The 24,563-nt window shown below is 46.6% G+C and overlaps 1 protein-coding gene across 2 annotated transcripts in view; it reads right to left on the reverse strand.

Annotated features, from left to right (window-relative positions):
- The window catches only part of kcnq3 (potassium voltage-gated channel, KQT-like subfamily, member 3), a 90,876-nt gene extending 66,691 nt beyond the window's left edge, over window positions 1-24,185 (reverse strand). For both annotated transcript variants that reach the window (XM_041948827.1, XM_041948826.1), the window contains exon 1: window positions 23,875-24,185. In XM_041948827.1, the coding sequence (XP_041804761.1) occupies window positions 23,875-24,185 (311 nt within the window). The remainder of the gene's footprint in view (window positions 1-23,874) is intronic.
- Between the last annotated feature and the right edge of the window lie 378 nt (window positions 24,186-24,563).

Genomic DNA, 24,563 nt, shown 5'->3' on the forward strand with positions numbered 1-24,563 from the left:
ATGAGTGATAATTAACAGCGTTTGTCAGCGACTGAAACGAGGTCATGTCAGCACTCTCAGCTCCCTTAAAGCTTTAATATCTTCTTAATGAAAAGATCGTTTCTAAAATTACCACCAAGACACACATCACGGAAACAGAAATGAGGGATTAAGAGTCAAAGCGCCGGCAGAAATTCACTCTGAAGAAGCTTAACGCAGACTGACGTCACCTGAAAACCAGCCTGCAGCAAACCTGTTGACCTGTATGTTGTCTTCGATACAGCGACAGCGATCTTGTCGTTTTCGTCTCGTCGTTTAGTCTGACAAAATAATCTTCACTCCAGATCCTTAGCCACAGCTAAATGCTAACATCCACTGGGAACAAACCTGCAACATCACCAACGGCTCTGTGTGTTACCCCGGCAACGGAAACACCTCATGCACTTACAAATCTTATTTTATTTATATGTCTGGAACTTGTGAATAAATGTGATTTAGGATGTAAACTGTCACTCCGACAGAGATGAGTATTTACAGATTATTGAAGTGACTGTAACGCACCGTGAGCTGGGTGTGTTAGCATGCTAACATTTTCCAATTAGCTCGAAACACAAAGCACAGCTGAGGCTGGTGGGACTGTACTGGTACTGGTTTTGCAGGTTTTTGGTCATAAACCAGAGTATTGAGTAAATTTAAATGTTGACCTGGTGATGGCGCTAGAAGACACCTCAGAGGATGAGCAACGTTATTAAATTCAGTCGCTTGGCAACACTCTTTCCAAATCTGCACCAGCCCCTGTTTTCCTGATGCCCCCTCTGTTGACTCTCAGCTCTTTGCAGAGCCTCACAGAAAAACATCCCCATCGCTCTGCAAACACAGAGAGCTCGCCCCTCTCTGCTCTCTGCCAAAACACACCGACTCCACAAAACCGAGCGAGAAACGAACCCACTGATCACCCGAGGCTGCATCGGCAGCGTTCAGGAAGCAGGAAGCTTCATGGGGAGGGAGTCATGTCTAAGGAGAAGCCTCGGAGGAATCAGAAACGATGCTCCATTACGGCCCTGGGAGAGCGGAGGGGGCAGGGGGAGGTGGATGGGGGTAGAAAGGGTAGAACAAATGGTTCCTGGTGCAAAATAAAGCATAAATAAATGATGAGAGTGGAGTTCACACTGGAGCTAAGTGCTCTGTCAGCGAGGGGGGAGTGAGCTGGGGAGGAGGTCTGCAGCTCAGTGGTCTCACACAGATTCAGTTATAAAATAAGATTTAAAAAAAACACTAAGAATCAACCAAAACCACACACACACACACACACACACACACACACACACCTGCCCCCGCCTCACAGGCCGGTCAGACAGGAAGTGCATCCTCTGTTGACGGTTTTCGGAGGAGATGCCCGGTCTTTGTGCCGGTGTAGCTGGATGGCAGACGGCGTGTTTACATGGAGGACAGCTGCTGCACCATTCAGGCAGTGACTGGACTGTAGCCTGGTTTCCTTCGTCAGGATGCTGGATTAAAAATAAGTCGCATTTAACGCAAGAACCGGGGCTTAACGAGTTCATCAAATCTAAATCTAAAAATATGAATCCTTTCTAATTCCACATTTAGTCTGATTTTCCACATGAGGACCAGTTGACTCGTTGCGGTTACTCCCAGTCTTCTGTCGCTCTGGTGGACCCTGATGATGTCACAGTGATGTCATCAGGGTTATCTTGGCTGGTGCTCGGGGACCTCGTATGCATAACAGAAAGTCTGTACGCAAACTGGAGGCGACGACAGATGCCTGTCACACTACAACACTATCAAGTTGAATTATGGGTAATGTAGGATCCGACAGCTTTATGTTAGCTCAACCTAAACTGTCGTAGTTTAACTCAGGTTGTCTGCCGTCACCGCTTGGATGTAACTGAGCGGAAACACTGATGAAGGGACTGTTGTTGACGTGGTCCATCAGTAAACCTGCTGTTAGCCTGTTAGCCGGCGTCTGCACCCTCTGCTCCACTGCAGCCATACTGGGACCCTCTTTGTGATTCAGACTGAGGAGACGGTGGATTTTCACATAAAAGTGTCTCTAAAGCTAAAAAATTCAGCCTCCAATCAGCCTCATCTAGCACAAACACCGGAGGAAAAGAGGTGGTAATTTTGCGCCTGGAGGTCCACAGAGAAAGCTTTTAGAGCGAGTCTGGGAGCCACAGCCTGGTTAAATACCGTCTGGTTCAAACCGCAGGCTGTCACTTTCCAAAATGGATCCCAGGGAGGAGAAGGCAGAGCGCGCACACGCACACACACACACACACACACACACACACACACACACACACACAGGAAGCTGCTGCCGCTACTGAACAGGCTGTGTGTGTTCAAGTGTGTGTGTGTTGAGATGGGAAAAGTGTGTGTAAGAGAGAAAGGATGGAGAGGAGGCTGGAGGGGTGTGTGTGTGTGTGTGTGTGTGTGTAGACGTGTATTACTCATGTTGTGGGGACATAAATCTGTTTACATGGTCGCATTCCAACTTCCTTATCGGGACAAAACACACACCCCAATAACGTAAATCATTAAACTTTAGGGTGAGGAAGCGGGCTAAAGCTAAACGAGCAGCGTTTATGGTTATGGTTAGTCTCCAGGAAATGAATGAAAGTCTATGTGAAGTGATGGAAACATGACTCGCTCCCTGATGTCGTTACAGTGACCCACAACTAAAACTTATAGCCGATATTTGATTTCAATGGATGGATTAATACAAAATAGGATCCACACTAGAGCCGCGATTAGTCAATTATTCAGTCAATCAACGGAAAATGAATGGAAACAATCAATTATTAATTAACAATTATCCGTTAATCATTTAAGTAATTTTTTAACGTGGAAGCAGACAACTTTTCAACCTCGCTCTGTGTTGGTGCTGCTGTCACAAAGACACAGGACACAAAGAAAGAAACATGACGTAAATCAGTAAGACTAAAAATATGGCTGCAAATCTCATTTAAATAAGGCTACGCTAAGGCCATGCTAGCAGCTCTGTGAGGCCGTATGCAGCACAGCAGTGCTCTGAGCTAAATGCTAATGCTGTCATGGCAACATGCTCACGATGACAATGCTGATGTGAAGCTAATATTCATTTATCATATACATTCATTATCTAGTTCTGTGTGCTAGCATGCTAACATTCGCTAACTGGCACTTAATTATCACAAAGCAGCTGAGGCTGATGGGTTGCTCTAGTTTTGCAGATCTGGTGAAGTTTTGGATAAATTCAAATAGTGATGGTGGATTAGATGAAGAGTCCGAGGATCACTGAAGGTAATGCAGCTCATCCTCGTGGGAACATGAACGTGCGAATCACATTTCATGGCAACCTAACCAAAGCTGTTAAGAGGTTTCAGTCAGGGCCACAGAAATGAATGAATGAATGAATCCCTGCATTAGCTGATGCCGTTTGCTTGGTTAAACACATCATTTGCTCACACCAGCCTGATGCTTTTAAAAAGCTGGTGAAAAAAAGCTGTCAACCACCACCAACCCAACATGTACTGCAGCTGCCTCACAGTTAAAGCAAGAGAACTGATGCTGTGTTTTATTGTGAAACAGCTGACTGCAGGAAGCGGTGAGTCACTGCCACTTCGGAAGGATTCATTCAGATCTTAAAGTTAGTGTCCATTTGGACATTTCAGCTTGCTTCCTGTTAGATGATCATGTGCATGATAAGTAAACTGATGGCATGTGTTGGGATGAAACTCACTCTACCTCACGCTGTACCAGCGACGATCCACGACACAACACAACAGCCTCACACACATCCTCTCCCATCACCAGGAAATTAGCCCTGTGATGTGCATGAACACACACAAATTGCATTGCAAGAAAAAAAACAGCTGCACCCTCTAATTAACTGCAAATTCATTGTTAACACAAACTGTGTCAAACCTTCCTCACACACACACACACACACACACACTCACACACACACACACACACACACACTCACACACACACACACACACAAACTGAGCTCCCACGTGGCTGCAGTCGATCTTTTTCCCCGGCCGGTTGGCCAGGCAGGAAGATGCTAACGCGGTTAGCATGGAGTAGCTCAGGCGAATCAGCAGCTCACTAATGTCTCTAAATAGCTCTAAATAGCTCAGACCTCACTCTAATTGATACAAGCTCTCTGATTGGAGCAGCCAGTCGTACATCATCGGCTAATGAAGAGGAAGCTCGACTGAACCTGCAGAGCGCTCACCGTGAGCCAGACGTGAACCGGTCATGATTCAGAAACAAACGAGCCGCTGATGATCTCATCCAGAGCTCCCGTACAGTGAGTTTAATGAGGGAGGAAGTCAGATTTTTACTGCCACGCAGCACAAAACGACCAAGATATACAAATCTACCACACCAGACAACACATTCTTCAGTCAACAACACACTGCGTCCAGCCTCAAAGTGCAGTACAGTAAAGTTCATTTGGATGAAGCAACATGCAACCAGCTTCGCTTATTATCTTACGAGAAGATCAACACCGCACTCACATCTGTTCTTTAATAATGAAGCTACGTGGTGTTAGCTTAGCTTGGCATAAAGCCTGAGAAACAGCTAGCAGCCTGCCAGCACCTCGTACGGTCACCAATTACCACTTTATATCTTGTTTACATCATATGAACGAGGCGTACAAAAACGGAAGGGGGAAAAAAAAATGCCTGTTTTCCAGTCTTATGCTAAGCTAGGCTAACCATCTCCTGGCTGTAGCTTCATATTTACCAGCTCTGAGAGTGGTATTGACTTCCTCTTTCTCACCCCTGACAGCAAAGCAAACGATCCTACAGAATGTCCCAAAATGTCAAACCACACCTTTGACCAGGCGCTCTGACTCGACTAAAAATCGCCATGAAAACGTTAAACACACACTCAGCGGGTTCAGCTGTCGTTCACATGTCAGACGTTCCCACACAGTTTTTCTATGCAAACATTTCAAATGCACATAAAAACAGGTTGGAGGTGACATACTTAACAACTCAGCTGCCGTTTCTGGATTTCTGACACTTCCTGCACACGAACGCGGAACAAGTCAGAGGCGTTCCAGCGTTGCATCAGCAGCTGTTAAAAACACTTTCAGTCTGCCATTCGCCTTCACATCGTTCTCTTTTCATACAGTGCAAACATCACTTCTGATTAAACTCTCGCGGCGGGGGGGAGGGGCGACTCCGAGCCTTTGAGCGTTTGCATCGTGTGTCCTGAGGCCGGCAGCACCCCGAGGCCGCCCTGACCCACTTTCTCCATAAACACTCCATTAGAGAGAGGCGGCAGGTCTGTGGCAGCGCCTCCATCTTCCTCCTCTCATACACTCATCTATTAAATATAGCCCAAGGTATTTATTTATTTATTTATCTCAGTGCTTATTTATTCAGGATATTCAGGAGATTCAGAAGCCGTTTTATACGTTTGTGTTCACGGTGTGAACTCGTTTTATTTCACACGTTCAGTGCAGTGCTTGAAAGTTAATTTCAACCCGACTTTATTTGTAGCGTTAAGTACGACCATTTACTCCCCCAGACAACTTTGGTGGCATTTGGAGTCGTTTTGAAGAAATTAGCCCCAGAGGAGCGGCGTGTATATCATAATGCGAGTACTCGGGGCATCCATGCGCAGCCTCTATAAACGCATAATCTGCAGCGAAACTCGTTCATATTCCAATATTTTGTTCTGATATGCTGGTGCTATTCCCCTCTGAGCCCGTGGTGGCATGTTATCAACATCCGGCGTCTCCAGACAACTACTTCTGACGTGGATGACGTCATTTTCGAGCGCCGCGCGCTGCGAGCAGCCAGGCACAACACGGCTAACTCTGCGGCGGTCGGCTAGTTTAGCTGTAGTTTGCGACTGTTATTTTTCACAAAACGGATGAATATTTTTCCGACTCTGAGGTGGTGGATGATGACTTTGTTTACGATGGACGTCCTCACCATTTTGAGCCAGAGTACACGGACGAGGAGCTCGTTGAAAAGAGGACGTGGAGGCAGAGAGAGGAACAGCTGGCCAAACAACAACAAACGGCTGCGCGTCCACGAGTAGACGGTAACTGGTGGTGTTCTTGTGGACAATGTTCATCGATGACAACAGAGGAGGATGTGTCAATAAACGTCTGTATCACAACACTGGAGGATTTCCGCGCAATGATAAACCGGGCTGTGGTGGAGACGTTTTTTCGTGTCCCTAAAGTGAACTGGAAGAGCCAAACAAAGCCTGCAGGACCAAGTGGGCAACTTTCGATTGAGTAAGTAGCTTACACACATGTATAGGTTGTTTATTTGCCTTGGTTTTGTTTGACAGAAGTTTATCATTGCGCGGAAATCCTCCAGTGTTGTGACACAGACATTTATTGACACATCCAGACGCGTATCTCCTGGCCGCAAGTCCTACTCTGAGCAACAGAGGCATTCCTCCTCTGTTGTCATCGATGAACATTGTCCACAAGAACACCACCAGTTACCGTCTACTCGTGGACGCGCAGCCGTTTGTTGTTGTTTGGCCAGCTGTTCCTCTCTCTGCCACCAAAGTTGTCTGGGTGTCTAAATGGTCGTATTTAATGCTACAAATAAAGTCCAGGTTGTAAAAAACTAAAGTTATCCTTTAATTTGAGATGAAGATTCTCATTAGTCCCCACAGGATTTTCCTGATAGAGATAAACCCAGAGGAATCCATTCAAAATGCCATTATTTGGAAAAAGATAGAGGTGCAACAATTACACAACAAGTCCAAATACACACCGGCGCTGCTGTCACACCTTAGAGGAAAGCCTCATGTTGACTGCTGGCTGTTGAAAGTTCCCTTCCAAATACTGCAAGTGATGGAGGATAAAGTCCACCACTCTCATCCTGCGTGGAAGCGTTTACCTGAAGATAATTTGAGGCTCCAGCTGTCACAGTGGATCTTCCTGACTCAGTCTTTTTTAGTGGGAAATTCTGTTAAAACTTTATTAACTTTGTCAGGACGTCGTATTTCAAACCGGCTCCTCCACAGTGAAGGTGAATACATCAACATGTCACCAAACCTTAAATATGGCGACATGACAAATCTTCATCACATTAAAACGTGAAAGCATCATCATGAAAAATGTGATCAGCATCAGTTAATATGGAGATAAGAAACTAAACCTCAACAATGATAAATCTAATCTCAACATGAGGGCGTGAAGCATCCGTCCGACGAGGACGGCAGCCGTCAGCGCCCCCTGTCTGTTCTGTGCCGTAAAGCGATCTGGCGCATGAACTCTGAGCCGGATGACCACATCAGAGTGTGAAACACAGCTTCGGGGCTCTTCTCAGCGGTGGTTTCTTTTGTTTACTGTATCAGTATTTCTGACTTAACATGACGACGGTTTGTCAGTGTTGCACACAGCTCTGTGAGGTGACTCGACTCCGCGGGCTAAATCTGTCCACCAACCACACACAGAGCTGCAGATCTGCAGCTCTCCATGACTCGCTGGTTCAAATCCACGGAGGCTCTGACTCATCCCTCAGCGTTATGGGGAGCGGGAGGTGGAGGAGAGGATTTGTAATTGTCTCCGGCTTGTACAATTTAACTTTATGTCCATTGCAGCAGGTAGCGCTTTGCCAAATTTACTGCCGCCCATTAAAAAAGCACGACAGTAACTGATTTACTGTGAGAGTTTATGTGCAGCAGGATTACTGGAGCACGTCCTCTCAGTGTCCGGTGGTCAGTGAGATCAGAATGAACACTAAATGGGACACTAAAGCACATTATTGAGATTTTACCACAAAACTTCAACGGTGTCACCCGTGTTTAGCTGCAGAATTATAAATGCTACTGTACGGTTGCATGGGAGGAAATGGAATTACTGCAGATCATGTGTACTTCACTGCTGAACACATTCACAGCACACAACCATCGGCCTCGGTTTCTGTCCACGCAGAGGAAAAACAACCGTCCACCGTCTGCAGCATCGTCAGGAGTGAACACTGCGTGATTCTCCAGTCGGTGCAGTTAAGCCATCGCAGACATTATTAACAATTATTATATCAAATATCAAACGTTCTCTGGTTCCAGCCTCTAAAATATGACCATTTTCTGTTTCACACTGTTTCTTTGAATGTCTTGTCTATAGGTTTTCAATCAGTAATGAAATAGCTGTTAGCTGTAGCCCTAATGTGCTGCACTGGTGGAACTGGATCAGAGAGTTCGGGTGTAACCTCTGTGTGTAACGAACGCTGCTTTCAAGTGCAACAGGAAAACTGATTTCCCAAACATTCAACAACATTCAGGAACCGTCGGAGTGATGCGTTATTTTTACCGTCACGTTACAGGAAGTGGAGGAGGCCGGAGGACTCAGGCGGTCTGTGAAAATCACTGACATGGCACATTCAGACGGTGCTGAAATTACAGACAGTAATGATTTCCACAGCCCGACCCCCCCCCCCCCCCCCCCCCCCAGCTCTGATCCCCCTGCAGGGCGCTAACTCCCTGCCACACACAGGTTCAGCTCCAGCAGCGGAGAAAGGGATTGTGGGATTGGAGAGGGGGGGTTTCCCTTTACAAAGGCCAGATCTCTTTTCTCCCCCCGGTAAGATCATCCTCCTCAGGGTCCGACTGCTCCACCTGCACCCATCGATCCCAGTCTGTGTGCACGAGTGTGAGTGTCAGGTATCAAATGAACCAGTCGGTGATGGCAGCGATCAGACGTAATCCGCAGTGTGTGTGTGTGTGTGTGTGTGTGTTTGTGTGTGGTTGTGAGTGTGTGTGTGTGTGTGTGTGTGTGTGTGTGTGTGCGTTAGATATCACATTAACCAGCAGTTGCAGTGAAAATGTGTTTCATCATCACTGCTAACAATTTTAAAACTGCTGCTACTTTAAATACTGTGAAGAATTTTACATCCCAGCATCTTTATCCACATGTTCGTGCATTTATATACAAATAAAAGCTCAGCTCGTTGATTTACAACAGCGGTCGACCACATCCAGAGACACTAAAGGGGCAGATACGACGCTGTGGAGAAATCTCCGACAGCTGACGAGTTCACATCATCTCACGCGTGAACTGAAACCTTCAGTTGATGTTGGCACGTCTTGACTTCAGTGAGCATCTTCAAACACTCTGAAGCTCCGGCTTTCAGCTGCACCACAACCTCAATAAACGTTGATAAAAACAACCGCGACGATTGATTTGTCAAGATCAGGATCTCTCCGAAGTTTCAAGCCTCAAGTCTAAATTAGATTTTCATTAGAAACGAGGTGGAGCGAGCAGTTTCCTGGTAGGAGGGAAATGTTTGAAAAGACACACGTTTCACTGCGTTTCCACACGTTCTCAATGTTCGTGAAATTGCATACTTGAAGACAACATGCGTAACGCCCGGAGAGGAAAGCTGGCCACGGCCGCCAAAGATCAATTACATCTGTGCAAACTAGCTTGAGCAATATGTGTGTAGCAACTGTGTTATATATTTTATACTGTGCAATAGTACAAAAACACTGTATCTGATTATCCAAATCTTATTCACGTGCATTTCATAATTTTCCATTGAGAGCGCTCGTCCCTCTGAGAGCTTCAGGTGCAGTCGGCCACATGTTCCTGCTCCTGAGTGAACAGGATCTTTACTGCAGCTCAGACTGAAGGCTGACGGCTGCGACCGGACCACACAGCCTAACAACGTGATGCTGAGGCTGGTGATCTGGACCGGGTCCGCCGACGCTTCAGCAGGAAGTTGATGGATACTATGATAAATATAACATATTTGTGCATGCGGCCGTCCGTTTGTCTCCTGAACACAAACATTTCTTCACTCGTAACGTCCACTGATGACATTAAAGAGATTTGTGGAGCTGACTGTTTGTTCTGGAATCAGGCAGACAACGAGGGCCAGAGCCCACATCTAACATCGTCCATCCTCTGCCACGTGTCCATTACCAAACCCCTTAAAACCCCCAGCAGAAGACAAACCCAGTGAGGATCATAACAATAAAACTATGAGTAATGTTTCATCGTCGATGAGACTCGGTGAAATCACTTCTGTTTCCCAGCATCGATCGTCTGAGCCGTAAACCTCATTCGACTCTGAGATAAACGAGCCGAGAAATCATCGTTAGCCACCTGCTAAACAGCAGCGGGCGGGTTATAAAGCTGAAATATCTCTGCTCATCTGGTCAGCGTTGGGATCAACTGAGGCCTTAAAACAAACTTTTCTCTTTTCCTGGTTGCAATTACTGTCGCTGCTGGATCCAACTGGACTCCTCGGTCGTTCTGAACCCCTCCAGAGGGAAACGAACGATGAGACAACAACAACAAGCTTCAGTGAAGATCACAGCTGAACGGGCTCGGCCACGCCAACGTGAGCAACACGTGTGAAAAAACCAACACGTCCGTGCTGATCCGTCACTTTCTGCTGTGACAATTAGCTCTCACGTCATTGCCACAAGGTGTCACTACATCCCCAAACCTCCAGCATCCCTAAAACCCCACAGGGATCTAAACGGCAGTTTAGAAAAAGGTGCTGTTTTCAGTATTTAATGGTGCTAAGTTTGATTAGATAAATGAATAAATAAAACACACCGTTGTATCCGCACATACAGTTTTAAAAACCGTTCAAGCGTTTTGGTGACGGGCCACACGAGCCGCAGCGACAAGTCACCATAAAACAGTCCCTTCATGGTAAAACAGCCAAACGGTATAAAATGCAGAAAATCACACTAAAACTTGACAACTGTCTGCTGGTGTCATTAAACTTCAGCAGAAAAAAAAGATAACAGGCCAAAAATGTTTGGCTTAAATAAAAGGATTTCACTATGCGTCACTTTGTCATTTTGCAAATCCAGAAACATTTAATAATTCCTCCTGAGCTTCAACCTCCTGCATGAGACAAACAGAAGCTCTTAACAGGTTTAAAACTGCAAATTTACAACGAGGATGAGTCTGAAAGTCTTCCTCTTCCAGCTCACTGACTCCCACCTGAAGATCACGACAGTCTGCTGCACAACCTGACGCACATGAGACCTGACGGCATCGTTCTGAAGCAGACTAGAGCGAGCGGCCTCGGGGGATGTTGGAGGCTGGAGCCTCTGGGCGCCGTGAACATTACGGTCGTCTGGGTCTGGAGGATGGAGGCGGGGAAAGGAATAAAGCAGGGAGGGGAGGAGATGTACAAACACTGATCACAGCAGGGGGATAATTGTGCTCAGGAGGATCGTCGCAGAAAGGCCGGATCACCTGGACGAACGTGGATCAGAAAGGGTCGTGCACCGAGTCATCGGTGAAATGAGCGACTGACGAGCGCGACGCGAACATGAAACACAAGATCAGGAGCGACACGGCGGCTTCAAACGGTCGGTATCGGGCTGAAATCTGATCCCCCCGCTGGTCTGAAACACATCCAGGCCGACTCAGAGCTGCTCTCTGCAGCACTGCTGTGGCTCTACTGCACCGACGAACAAGCTCCATCAGATGCTTCATCACAACAAAACACATGCACTCGTCATCAGGACAACAAGGCCGAAGCAGCCGGTTCACTCATCCCTACAGAGTCCTCTGAGACCACAACTGTTCGTTAGAGATCATTCATGTTGTTAAGAGAAGTGTAAAAACACAGTTTAGTTAGTTCATTATGAAACTGCAACACGTCCTTAAACCCAAACAGTTTGGTTTAGGCAACAAAGCTACTTAGCTAGGTTTAGGAACATGGAAGCAAATAATATGTTGAGCTTGTGAAGTGGTGTCAGCCTGCAGTTTTTTTGTGCACGTGGGTATAATTTGTTTTGAGTTTTGTAGCCGTAGAAATATTTTGTGGATGTGGACTTAAAATTTCTGCAGGAATATTTCGAACAGTGAGGTTTCACAAAGTCTGAGAGGCGAACACACAAATTTCCTATTTGCCAGTGTGACACTTAAGTATACCAGCTGTGAGTTCAGCAGGAATTTTGACCTGTTTTTTTATGCCTGAGTTGACAAGCCAATCAGCACGTCGTCCACTGACTAGCCAATCAGCATTTCCCGCTGATCATCCAATCAGAGGAAGCAAAACTGTCCGACCAGGGGGCAAAAGTTTCTAACAGGAACAGCGTCCTGTGTTTGTGATTATTATTATTATCTCTAATTAAAAAACTCTTTTCATTTTATAGCAGCGATGGTGTATTTCTGCAGACTTTGAAGGATTGTGCGGTAGAAACAGGGACAGCCAGTGTTCGGTTGTCGGCCCATGCTCTCCAAGGTCTTCCTGCCGCACTAACACCCTGCAGCCCCCGCTGACAGCTGCATTATGCCACCTTTGAAGACCTGATCCACCATCATGAAAGCCATTTTTCTGCAGAGATAAGTGCTTTTTGTAATATTCTGTCCACTCATCGGGACAGGACGAGTCCCAGCAGAGTGGAGGAACGTTTAACTAATCAGACTGACTCATAAAATCCCGGCTAATCACCGTCATCGATTCAGCAATAAAATAAACCTCATCAAACTTGATTTCTCATTAAATATACGCTCAACAATTCCACATGTAGGCAGCCTGAAAGGTCAAGAAGGAGACAGTGAAACTGACAGATGCAGGCAGAGAGACGGCTGCAGGTTTACGTGAAAGTGGATTCACATACAGGATCTGGCAGCAGACGGTAACCTCCTCGCATCAGCGGCGGCGTCACCTCGGCTCAGAGCCAGCTCGGTGGGAGTGACTCCTAAATGAACATGTAACTTCAGAGACGGTCCAAGCCACTGCACGCTCAGTTATTTCCAGATGAGCTGAAGGATGCTGTGCTCCTCCTGTGGTTGCTATGGCCACAGCGAGCACACAGCAGCATCCGGAGGAGTTCAAGTCATCAGTTTATCAGAGGCCGCGAGCTGACGGCGTGTTAACATTCGTCTCTTCGTGCAGAGAAGAGACACATCACAGTGAGTGTGTTAGCAACCTGTTGCTGTTCGTGCATCCAGCAGACGCGGAGCAACATTAGCATTCATCTGAAGCCGTGTTTCTGCCAACCTGATGAACGCCTAAAGGTCGGGGTGCGCTCGTAAGGAACCAGCTTGTGGGATGCGTCGTCTCGGAAGGCAAAAGGCCAAAAGGGAAGGTGGAGGCAAAAGATGGTCGTCATGGAAATGGAGGAGACGTAACAGCGAGGGTAACAGAGCACGTTTTCAAACATCTTTTTGCTGGAAGACATTCACTGTCGGAAACGTTTGGTCTTCATCGACCCTGTGAGAGGGTTGTGGAGGTTTTGGGGGCTGTTACAGCGGCTGCTTCCTCCATCTTTGTTTCTAACAGACAAGAGTCAGAATAATCAGCTCAGGTCCTCCTGCAGTAAAACAAACATCCAAGAAACCCTGAAGATTTCTGCAAAAACCACTTTGTGCTGCTCTGTTTGATGTTAAACATGTTGTTAGTGAACTTCTCCAGCTAATTGAGACTCCATCTCTTCATAAGCCACCACTGAACGACCGAATGTCCCACTGGTGCAACGTTTGTAGGAGAAAAATGTCATTACGCTGAATGACCACAACCACATCAGTCCATTAGGAACCCCGAAGTGAAGCCACGACGGGTTAACACGACCAGGCTGTTTTCATTAACGCTCGTCTTGTGTTTGGACCCATGTGAAACAGAAACCCCACATTTCCACACAGACAAGCTGAGTTTCCTGTTGGCATTTTGTCACTTTAAAATGTAAAAATTCACATTTTAACAAACCCAGATGTCTGCTCCACACTGAACGTCCCTAACCCTAACCCATCAACGTTTTGCTCGGCTGAAGCTGAAAGTGAGACGGGAAAGCTTTCCCATTCGCTGCTGAATGGAGACGCCCAGCTGACCGCCGCTTCCTGCCGCGCAGGAAGTGATGCGTCACAGACGAGAAGCTGAAGAGACGTCGAGGAGGATCACTGCGGCGAAGCGGCGAACATGGGCAGCTGGTGTGTGTTGTCCAGTCAGCTGACGATCAGTGTGTATCTGACGTGTGTGTTACTGGCGAGACAATATGGTGCTGAGGTCTGTTCATGTCCTCCACCCTCAGAAAACACATGAAAATCTGTTTCCACGTCATCACTCGCTCCTTCTTTTGAAGGTAAATCCCACCTTTACATGGTTTAATCTGATATGTTACAACAAGACTTAAAGACCAAACCGAAGGTTAACCCGGCTTCTCTAAATGCAGGCTAATGCACCGATCTTTCATTTAGCTCAATTAGCAGCATGTTTTACATCGTAGAAACAATGTTTGATGAACATGAACGCAGAGCTGATGTCCTCTGTGATGAACTACACAGCTCCAGCATGTTTGAAGGGTTTGGTGATGGAAGAAAATGACTGGACGTCTGATAGAGCAGAGAAGATTTGTTAGTACTTTCTGTACGTTACACAAGTTAAAATTAGTCAATGCTGACGTTCTTACACATGAAGCTACAGTCATGTGTCCTGCTGACGGCGAGCCATCGAGCCCCGCTGGTTTATTCAGGAAGCATCTGCCTCAAATGTTCTGCTCAATCCGGCCTGAAACTGAAAGATTGCGTTCGCTCGTGTTTGCGTGAGAATCAGTTAAACGCGTCTGAAGAGTGGCTGCATGTCTTCCAGCGACAGGAACGTTTACACTGAACTGCAGCTGCGATCGACTGAACGCACGAGCCGAGGTCACCTGAACGCACCACGTTTCATTCACTGAGGCCCTTCAGCCGGGCAGGAAACGAGAGCGGCGGCGGTCTGAGCACAAGGGAGGAGGACGCTTTTCCTCAAAACTCCAAAACACAGAGTGAGAGGTCCGCCGCCGCTGGACCAATCTGTGCTTCAGGAAGGACAGAACTACTCGACAATGCACATATTACAGATAATCACCAGAACCTTCTTCCAGGGCAGCAGACTCATCTACATGTAAGCTCAATTAACTCCTCGCACCGCGACCAAATGACTCAGGCCCTGTGAAATCTGCTGCAGAGAGCTATTTAGAGTCGCTAATTGCTAATGAGAGCTTATAGCCCCTAATGAGCCCCACACATCGCCTCCAGTCTCTAGCTCTGTTTCATCCTGATCAGCTCCGTTTGACCAACAGGCGTCGACTCGGGAAGGTAAAGTCTGCCGCCGTTAAAACACACTGACTGAGACTGATCCCACAAATCAACAATATCAGCGGAGAGTAACAGAGGAGGCGGAGAGGAACAAAAAGACGTCACGTCCTCGAGCTGCCTCCTGGGAGACGGCGACATCGTCTTTCTCCAGTTGTCAAACAGTGGATGTCACGAACGGCGCAACAAACCTGAAACAGCCGTGAACACGGTCAGAGTCAGTCACTGAGCGCCTTCAGTCCGACACATCCTGCAGCCGTGGACAGAGGCAGACAACTGACAAAACATTCCTGTTAGCTGATGTTTGCGTAAAGTGACATACGATCATTGAGATTCTCACCAAGTCAAAGCCCATTTTTTATACTGTTCATTAGTGTTAGATCAGAGCTGGAAAATACACGGAAAGAAACCACGCAACCTTGAAGCCGTCTTATCCATGATAGACGTACAAAAACCAAAGAAAACCACCAAATCAGTGTAATCTGAGTAAGTCAACAAAAATACCACAAATCTTAAGATGCTGTTTCACCTCATCGTTTCATCCTCATGCCAGTGCCAGAAAAGAGTTGAAAAATGTTTAACTTTGGCTACAACATGAACGCATCACTGTCACTTTACCGAGCCATCCAATCACAGTGGAGGAGGGGCGGGACCAATACTACAAAGACCAATCATGACATCCTAGTTAGCAGCGCTGAGCAACAGCAGCGATGGAGGAGGAGTCTCTGAGCGAATATGAAAAATAACGTTTGGCTGAACGTTTCCCTCGCCGTGGATCTACCAGCCAATCAGCAGCCAGCTACTTCCACAGATATTCCGTCTCATAGCAACCAAAGCACCTCAGCTCGTAGCTAGCTTCTCTCGAGCGCCCCCTGCTGGAGCGACGTTCTCGGCGGGGAAAGACAGTTTGGTGGACACGGAACTGAAATGACAGACAGACAACAGGACTGCTCATTTCAGGCTTCTTTGTTGATTGATCACGTCCATTTCCACCCAATTCCCTCGTGCAGTGACAAAACTATTCAAACCAAGGACGAAACAAGGACACAGCAGGCGGGGAAACCCGTTTCTTAGCCTCTGGAGCCATTTTCACTGATAGGAAGGCAACAACACGAACACTCTGCCCGTGGAGATCTGCTGAAGGCATAATGTGTCGTTCTGAGGAAGAAAAGGCAGCGGCTGCATCTGGAGAGCCAGATGTGACATTAATCTCATTCAGCCTGGATTCAGACGCAGATTCGCTGAGGTTTTCAGGTAATTAAGAGCACGGCCGTATTCTACAAGGCGAAAACAGCTTTTTGTCATATCAGCAAAATCTCAGAAGATTGAGAGTGAACTGGAAGCTCATCAGCTGTCTTTTGATTTTGTGTGATTTTAAATGTGGTTCTGCCGACAAAGAAGAGAAGGAAACTGAGCTGAGGTGCTAAAACACACAAAAAGCATCAAACCTTTATTTGCACTGAGATGGAACAAAGTGAATATTTGTTTCAGATTAATCTGACAAAGTTTTGTTGAGAACTTTTTGTGTCAATAACTAATCTTCTACCAGCAGAAATACTTTGTCGAATAATTTGCAATATTCTAAATGAAGTTTGGTTGTCTGCTCAGTCTTGGTGATGTGGTCTCTGTCCATGGTCCTGAAATCTCTGCACAGTCCACGTCAGACCCTGAAGTTCCCTCGAACAGGTTTCAGGTTAGTACAAGTACAGGTTTCAGTACAACTGTATCATATCACCAATGTGATGGAAATATACTGACATATACCTCAAGTGAAATTAAAGTTCACTTCAATTAAGATGCTAATAGTTTTTACAAAGGACTTAAAAATCACACTTTATTAGTATTAAAAGTATTTGTAAGTTAGTTCACGTTTTACTTAAGTACAACTTATAATACACTTACAATAAAGAGTACTTTGAAATATCACTTTTAGTGCTGCAGAATGAGTATTTTCATTTTTAATACATTAGAAGAACTTAATGACGCCGAGTTAGTGCACTTTTTAAAAGTTTCTGTCAAACATACTTCACATTAAGCACAAACAGTCAAAGTGTGCTTGTAATGACTTTTCTATGCTTATATTTCTAATAAAGTGAACTACTTTTTGACATTCAGACCGAGCATCCTTCCTGATGATCAAACATTTCTTGGCTTTAACTGTTAAACAACAAAAGAAGAAGTGGAGTCAGAGTCTTCGTCGCCATCTAAATATTCATTAATATATCTGCAGACCTCGTGTTCTTTAACTGGGTTCATTTTAACACACTGAGATGTTCATGTTAGATGTTTATAGATTTCTTCAATGTGAAGAACGCAGGAATCTTTTCTAATTAAACATCAGGTAAAACTCTGGACAAGAGCAACAGCCTTGTTTTAGCTGGACGACGACGCGTGTCTGATCCAATGAGGCCGAGGGGGTGGGAGGACAGCCTCAACCCGCAGGTGAGCCTGTAATCATTCACAGCAACGTGAACGCATGACGACAGCTAACTGCAGGCGCCGTTTCATGCTAAAAACAACGACATCACATCCACAGAAGAGAGGGGAGGGGTGGCGAGAGAGCACTACGAGGCTATCAAAGACAGAGAGAGAGAGATGGGAATTATACAGCCGTGCATTCTGGGAAGGAGCCTCCTGTCAGGCCTGTCTGGATGCCAGGACGAGGCCAAGGTTCACCGCTGATCTGCCACCAAAACTGCTGATGCCGAACGTCTCGTGTTTCCCTCGCTCTCCCTCGCTATCTGTCTCTGCTGATCTTCTCTCTCTCTCTGCTTTCACACATGCTCGCTCTACCTGACTCTCAGCCTCCGCTGCAGATCTGATTTCACTCTCTACAGTGTTGTTATGGTAACCAAAAATTTTGGTACCATAGTACTTGAGCCCTGTAACGGGAGCTTGAATGTGATAGCTCCGCACCCTGAAATTCCCTCACGGTGTCACCTCCGGGGGGCGCACACCTGGAGGAGAGGAAGGAAAGCTGGGTTTTTGAACTGGGCTCTGTGGGAACCAGAACAATGAAATCCACATGGGCCCGTGTTACATTTACATTTTCCAACTGGCCCTGCTGGTTAGCCGGCTTGCTAACGGACGGTTAACAGTTTCTGAACAGAGACGAGCAGCACAGACGGGGGGGGTCGGCGGTCGCGTCAGCATGCGCGTGGAAACGAAGCGATCTGATTGGACTGTGACTGAAAAAGGTTTGCGAAAAGACGTGAAGCTGCCACAAGACTCACAGCTTCACTTCCTGTTTCCACGTTTGAGACGCGACTCGAGTTAATGTCCAAAAAAACCCTGAAGAAACCAAGATGCCTGATCAGTTTGGCCATAAATCAGAGCTGCTGCCTCTTATTTCTTATCTCCACCACAGATATTACAAGGAAAGCTACCTCTGCGAGGGAGGGTATTGATTAGTCTGACCAATCGTGTCGCCTTTTAAAGTTTAATGTTTAAATTCTTTGTTTTATCCGACCAACAGTCTGAAGTTGGACCCAGAGAGGTTTGATTCAGTTTTGTGCTGAAAATGTGACTCAAAGGATTCATCAATTACTAAAATAGCTGCTTGTTAATTTTCTAATCGATTGATCAACTTGATGAAGAAGACTTTCTGAAGCCAGTTCCATTTGTCTCATATCAGTATATTTACTGACCGGACAGCATGAAGTCTTATGACTGACGCTGAAGGATTCGCCGTTAAACGTCGGCCAATCAGCAGCTTTCTCTGCTGTAACGGGCTGTTCCAGGAGGTCTGGAGGAAACTCTGTCCTGCTCTCCTCCTCTGAACCCACGAGGGAATTAGAGCGATCCAGTCAACAGGACTGCCTACCGATGGCAGAGAAATAGTTAAATCCACATTTTGACCTGCGGAGTCGGTTCAGCTTGAGGAGATGACAGATTACGCAGCACCTGTGGAGGAACCTGAATTATTCGGGGACTCCTCTGTTCATGCAGCAGCAACAAGCAACACATTTCTTACTTTACCAGCTTGAAATACGGCTTTATTTTTGTCTTGCTGGTTAATTCCCAGTTAAGCCCTGCAGAGAAACTGAAACTAGTAACCCAACTCTCTGAACAAAGCAGGCAGCTGCTGCTCTCCACCTCTTCATATATCTGTTTTTCTCCTTCCTTTACCTCCGTCCACCCATCTGCTTCTGCTCTTTAATCCCCGTCCCACTTGCCTCTCCTTCCTATACGTGTGTCACACTGAAGTGCTGCATCATAATCTGTGGGTGAAGAGTGTGAGTAACTCTTCCCCGGCTGTCAACACGAACCGCTGAAGTGCCCTCGAGCAAGACCCTTCACACCCGGAGAGTCGTGTCAACGTCTGTCACGGGTTTAATTCAGAAATTATTATTTACATTTTATAAGTCCTGCATTAAGAATGTAAATGATTATAATTTTAAAGGTTCGGTTAACCCAAATTACAAGAAATCTGCATGCAGTCCATCCCCGTCCACCTCCAGAGGTATCTGCTCAGCTGAGGACGGACAGGAGACGCAGGAGAGGGAGGACATGCAGCAACGGGCCTGTGATTGAACCACTGCAGTCAGCACACGCTCTACCAGACGCCCCCACGATCACATTTTTATTCATTTTGATTGGACCACACGTCCTGCCGTTTTGGTCGGGGCTTGTTTCCAAACCATCAGACGGCCTCGACCTCAGCCCCCCCATCAAACCTAAACATCTCTGATTCTTTGGCTTCGCTTCTTTGGCTTCGCTTCCAAAGTGATTTTGTTTGACTTCGGTATTCCCCGGTTTTGTTAGTGTTCCTCTACTGCAGCTCGACATGGAAACAAAAAGGAGAAAGAAAGAATCTGACAGAACATCACAACGCCAGCTGGAATCAGGTTTTCCATTTCCAGTCCGTCATACTTAAATCTCTCCTGTCTTCACGTCTCTGCAGGCCAATTTCGCTGCTTCTCTGATGTCCGCCGCCTCTTTATTTGGTGATGATTGTGGGAGCAGTGAAAGAGAGGTTTTGGTAAGTTTTATGAAGATTTAATGAAGTGTTTTTTAATGATAAAAACACTGTTTCTGTGAATGGAGTCTGGTGACTTGCTGCACAGAGCGAGGAACGTGGATGTAGTCCCCTTTACTTACACTGAAAGCATTTCTTCTGAAGAGAAAACTGTTCATATTTTGAGAGCTAGTTCCACTTCTAGCTTGTATCTCCTGCAATCATATCCGTCTAAAACACTACAAACTGCAAATCTTTGCCAACAATGTGCTGCAACCCCCGTTTTACTTGGACCCTGTATGATATATAATCTACAGATTATACAGAGAGATGTGGATGAAGTCAGGAGGTAGAACTTCTCCGTTTCCCAGCTGCAGACAGCTTTCATGTCTGTCGGTTAACGAAACACATCCTGTGCTGCCTTCTTCAAATATTTGGCATTATCAATAAAAAACTTCTTATTTTTATGTACACACATTGGAATTGGATAAAACGGGAACTTAATTACTCTATTAGTCTACGCTAACTCAATCGACGAAAGGAGACCTCCCAGCCTCAGCAAATAGAACCAAAACGATCCTCGTGGTTAATTGGCCCTTTAATTAAAAGTTCAGACGTTCAGCGATGCGTTCATGTAATCCATCAACACGGTGCAGGAAATAGTCACACCATCTGATCCAAACACAGCTGCAGTCATACTTCCTCAGCCCCCCCCCCCCGACCTCGTGTTACCATGCAGCTGATGTCACCTCTGTACTTGATGACATCACACGTTAGAGACGGACACGTGCCGAGAAGATTTCACACCAGACCAGAAGTGAAGCTGTTTTTTTTGTGTGGCGATAAAACGCTGATTTCTTACATGGAATTTCAGCCCATATGGAGCGGCCATATTGAAAGTCACATATGTTGTGTTGCGGAGAAGCGAGCTCGCCGCCAGTCGCCACGAGACACGCGATGAGCTGACGGATGAGTCAGCCTGATCAGAAGTGTTTTCCTCTCTCGTCTCTGAGTTGACGAGCCGAGAAGAGGAAACGTAAACTGTTGTGTCGGTCGGCAGGTGACGAGGAGAGGACGGCACCTCCCTCACATGGAGACAAGACATCCTGTCAGGCCAAGAAGAACCAGGAAGACTCGACGGCAGAACAAAAACCAGGTCTGTCCAGTTTCACAATGACGTGTTATTGATGTGTGCTTGACTTTTCATTTTTCCTAAATTCAGCCTACGAGGCAAACTTTAGCTGATAAAAATGGTTCTGAAGTTGATTATTTTCATGCAGAAAATCGCTGAGATCAATACAATTAGCAAACGTTCCTCCAGTTTGATCTTTTATTGCATAAAAAAAGCCCCAAGGAACTGGATTATGGATTCATTCCTGACCTGCAAGATCGCAACTGAAGGGACTGAAAAGTGACGGAAGAGTTCATGCAACTCCACGTCATTTTATGAATGAAGTTTCCACAAATATTCGGACTGAAGAGGAAGAAAATCCTTCGTCAGCTCTTCATTTAGTCTCAGAAATAGATGACAGCTGGTTTATTCTCAGTTGCTAAAAAGTCAGAAAGGGGGAAACCTGGTAAAAACTGGATTTTTTGGGACCAATACTGATACTGATCAGCTGATACACATTTTACAATAAAAAACACGATACAAACAAATATTTTTTGATCCCTGAAAAAGTCTTAAAAAGACACAAGTTTAAAGATTTGAGCTGAAAATGAACTAAACAAGCTGATTAAAAGTTTGGAAAGAAAACAAAGGAAACAGCAGCTGAATGTTCATTCATTGAAACTGTACATCAGTGGTTCTCAAACTGGGGGCAGGGCCTCCTGGGGGGGGCGTGGACGACCAGGGGAAAAATATGGAGTAAAAACCAAGCTGAATGAATATGATTTATTTCACTAAAACTCAACTTTGATCCTGTTTATTAGCTGCTTCCTCTGTTAATCTGTGATGTAAATTGTGGGTTGGGGGCTGAAAGGGGGGCGTGAAAAGGTTTGAGAGCCACTGCTGTTTGTTTGGACCAACGTGAACTCTGAGACGTGTGAGCTGAGGGAAACAAACAAACTATCCACTGTCGTTTTGGCAACAGACAAAGCAAACACCGAAATCAGCGCAGTCAGCCGGTGAAATGAAAACCATCAGCACGAGCTGCAGGCTGAGAATATTCATTTCTGCTTCATGACACGACGCCAGCATCATCAGAGAGAAACAGGATGACCGTCCAATCAGAGCCCTGAAAACACGCGCACACCAGCTCAGCCCCGCCTCACGTCAAAACGCGTAACAGACCCGCCGATCCACTAGAGGGCAGTGTGTCGGCGTCACGGTCTGCCTCACCTGGAAGCCATGAAAAGTAAACGCACGTATGAAGGTGCGGTACCAGCAGGGGGCGATAATGACGGGAGCGAAGGGCAAACATAGTGTAAAGATGCATGAAGGGAAACACAGGACCTTCAGGAGGAAGGTTACGTTACAACCACGCTGAATTTGGCTGATTTTTGGTTTTATACATGTAACGTTTAGCTTTGCGTGTCCATAAAGCTGAACGTGTTACGAGAGACAGAAACTCAAAGCAGGAGACGCTGAGACTATCAGTCGAAAAACACTGGCTCCTACATTTCCCATAATGCAATGGGCTTTCATCAGAGCCTCCCAGCCTGGTAAACAGCCACCACTCCCATTTGGACCCCGTAATAAATTTGTCGTCTCCAAGTCCAAGCCGAGATAACCCTGATGACATCATCGTGACGTCGTCAGGGTTGTTTTCCCAGACCTGACAAAACCCCTGCAGAGTCACTGAAGACATTATACACCTGTACTGACTGAGGCTGAGGAGGACTAACTAACCGTGACGAGACCCCCTTTAACTCCTTTTTACCAAAAAGAACAGAGAAAACCGGACGAACCAAAGCTGCAAATGATCAACAGCCTTCGCTTTCATGTCGGGACTGAACGCATGAAACCACGTGTAAACCTGCAAAGACGTGACGGGACTTCCCTCAGTTCCTGAAACCACTGAGAGCAGAGAGCTGCCAGGTTTGATGTGTGGTTAACTTAAAGTTTAAGTCCAAAATACAGATATTTCCTGTTCTGTCCCAATAAACTGAACATCTTTGGGGTTTGAACTGTTGATCAGACCAGAAATGTTTTTTTTTATCATCTCTCCAACAGTTTTTTCACTTTTGACCATTTATTAAACTTGCAGATGAGATTAGATCAGACTTTATTGATCTCACAGTGGAGAAATTCGCTGAATAAATACACTAACATCATAAAATCAGCTCTCTTTGGACTGAAGTGTGACCCAACTGAGACGCCACACCAACTGCACCCCACACGCCATCTGAGGAGGATAACCAGAGCTCAGAGGGTCGGACTCCACCCAGATCTGCTCTGAAGTGCGTGAAGCAGCCACACTGACCCAGTCCTCTGAGCTCAGGGTCTGGTAACCTACTTCGACACCACCTACCACACTGACCCAGCAGCACGTTTCACCCCTCCAGCTCTGCTTATGTAACTTTGGTGGGTTGAAGCGTTTTGACACTTTGGGAAGCAAAATCAATCACGTGACAGTTTATGCGTCCATTTCCAGGAGAAACTCCACATCTGAAACCTCAACTCAGACTAAAAGACGACTGAAACCCGAAGGAACCGGCGAGGCTGCAGACCCGAGCGGCTGCAGTGAGGCAGCGGAGGCAGCTCTTCATCACCACACTGATATTAGATTACAGCCTCGCCGGATTCCACATGAGCGCAGCACGAGCCTTCATTAATAGACTGAAAATTGCTGCAACAAAGTGAGTGACTCTGAATATTCAGCCTTTGACTCCCAGCTGCTCATTTCATGTGAATAAACCTTCATCCGCCACTAAAACCGCTGTTTCATGTACTCACACGAACGCGTGGTACAGCAGCGCCCATCCTCTCGGCCTCTCCAGCGCGTCGTAGATCAGGTTCTGGATCCTCCTCTTGCGGATGTTATTCCTCTTGGCCGGCCGGGTGTAGTTCAGGGGGGTCTTGGCCAGCAGCCCGATGCCGATGCCCTGAGAGCCCCGCTTGAAGTCATCCCGGCCACCCACCAGCAGCAGGGCGCCATCCTTGTCCGCTCCCCCGGTGCCTTGGTCCAGTAAGTCCCCGGGAGGAGCGCCGGAGGTCTTCTTCTGCTCCTCCGAGCCGCTAGCGACGGTCCTGGACCGGAGCCCCATGGTCAGTGCTGGATGCCCGGTGTGGGCAGCATGCCATGATCCGGGCGATGGATCCGGAGACACCCCTTCCTCAGCCGCGGGTCATTTAAGGATGTGGTCCCCGGCGCGAAGGGAGGTGCTCAGCAATCTGTCTGGAAAACAGAGAAAAGGAGGAGGGATGGAGGAGTGATGGAGGGAGGAGGAGCGGAGGAAAGAGAAAGAAGAGAGCGCTACACCCTTTATTTGGGGAAACCATCGGAATCTGGAAGACTACAATGTGAGCTCAGGGAGCAGAAACCCGAAGACCCGTGCGCCAGAGAAAACAAACAGACCCCCCCACGCCCTTCATGCAGACCCACCAGAGGAGTATTACTGTCACACAACACGGAGGTGAGATCA

This window comes from Chelmon rostratus, chromosome 12 (assembly GCF_017976325.1).
Source record: "Chelmon rostratus isolate fCheRos1 chromosome 12, fCheRos1.pri, whole genome shotgun sequence".
NCBI lineage: Eukaryota > Metazoa > Chordata > Actinopteri > Chaetodontiformes > Chaetodontidae > Chelmon > Chelmon rostratus.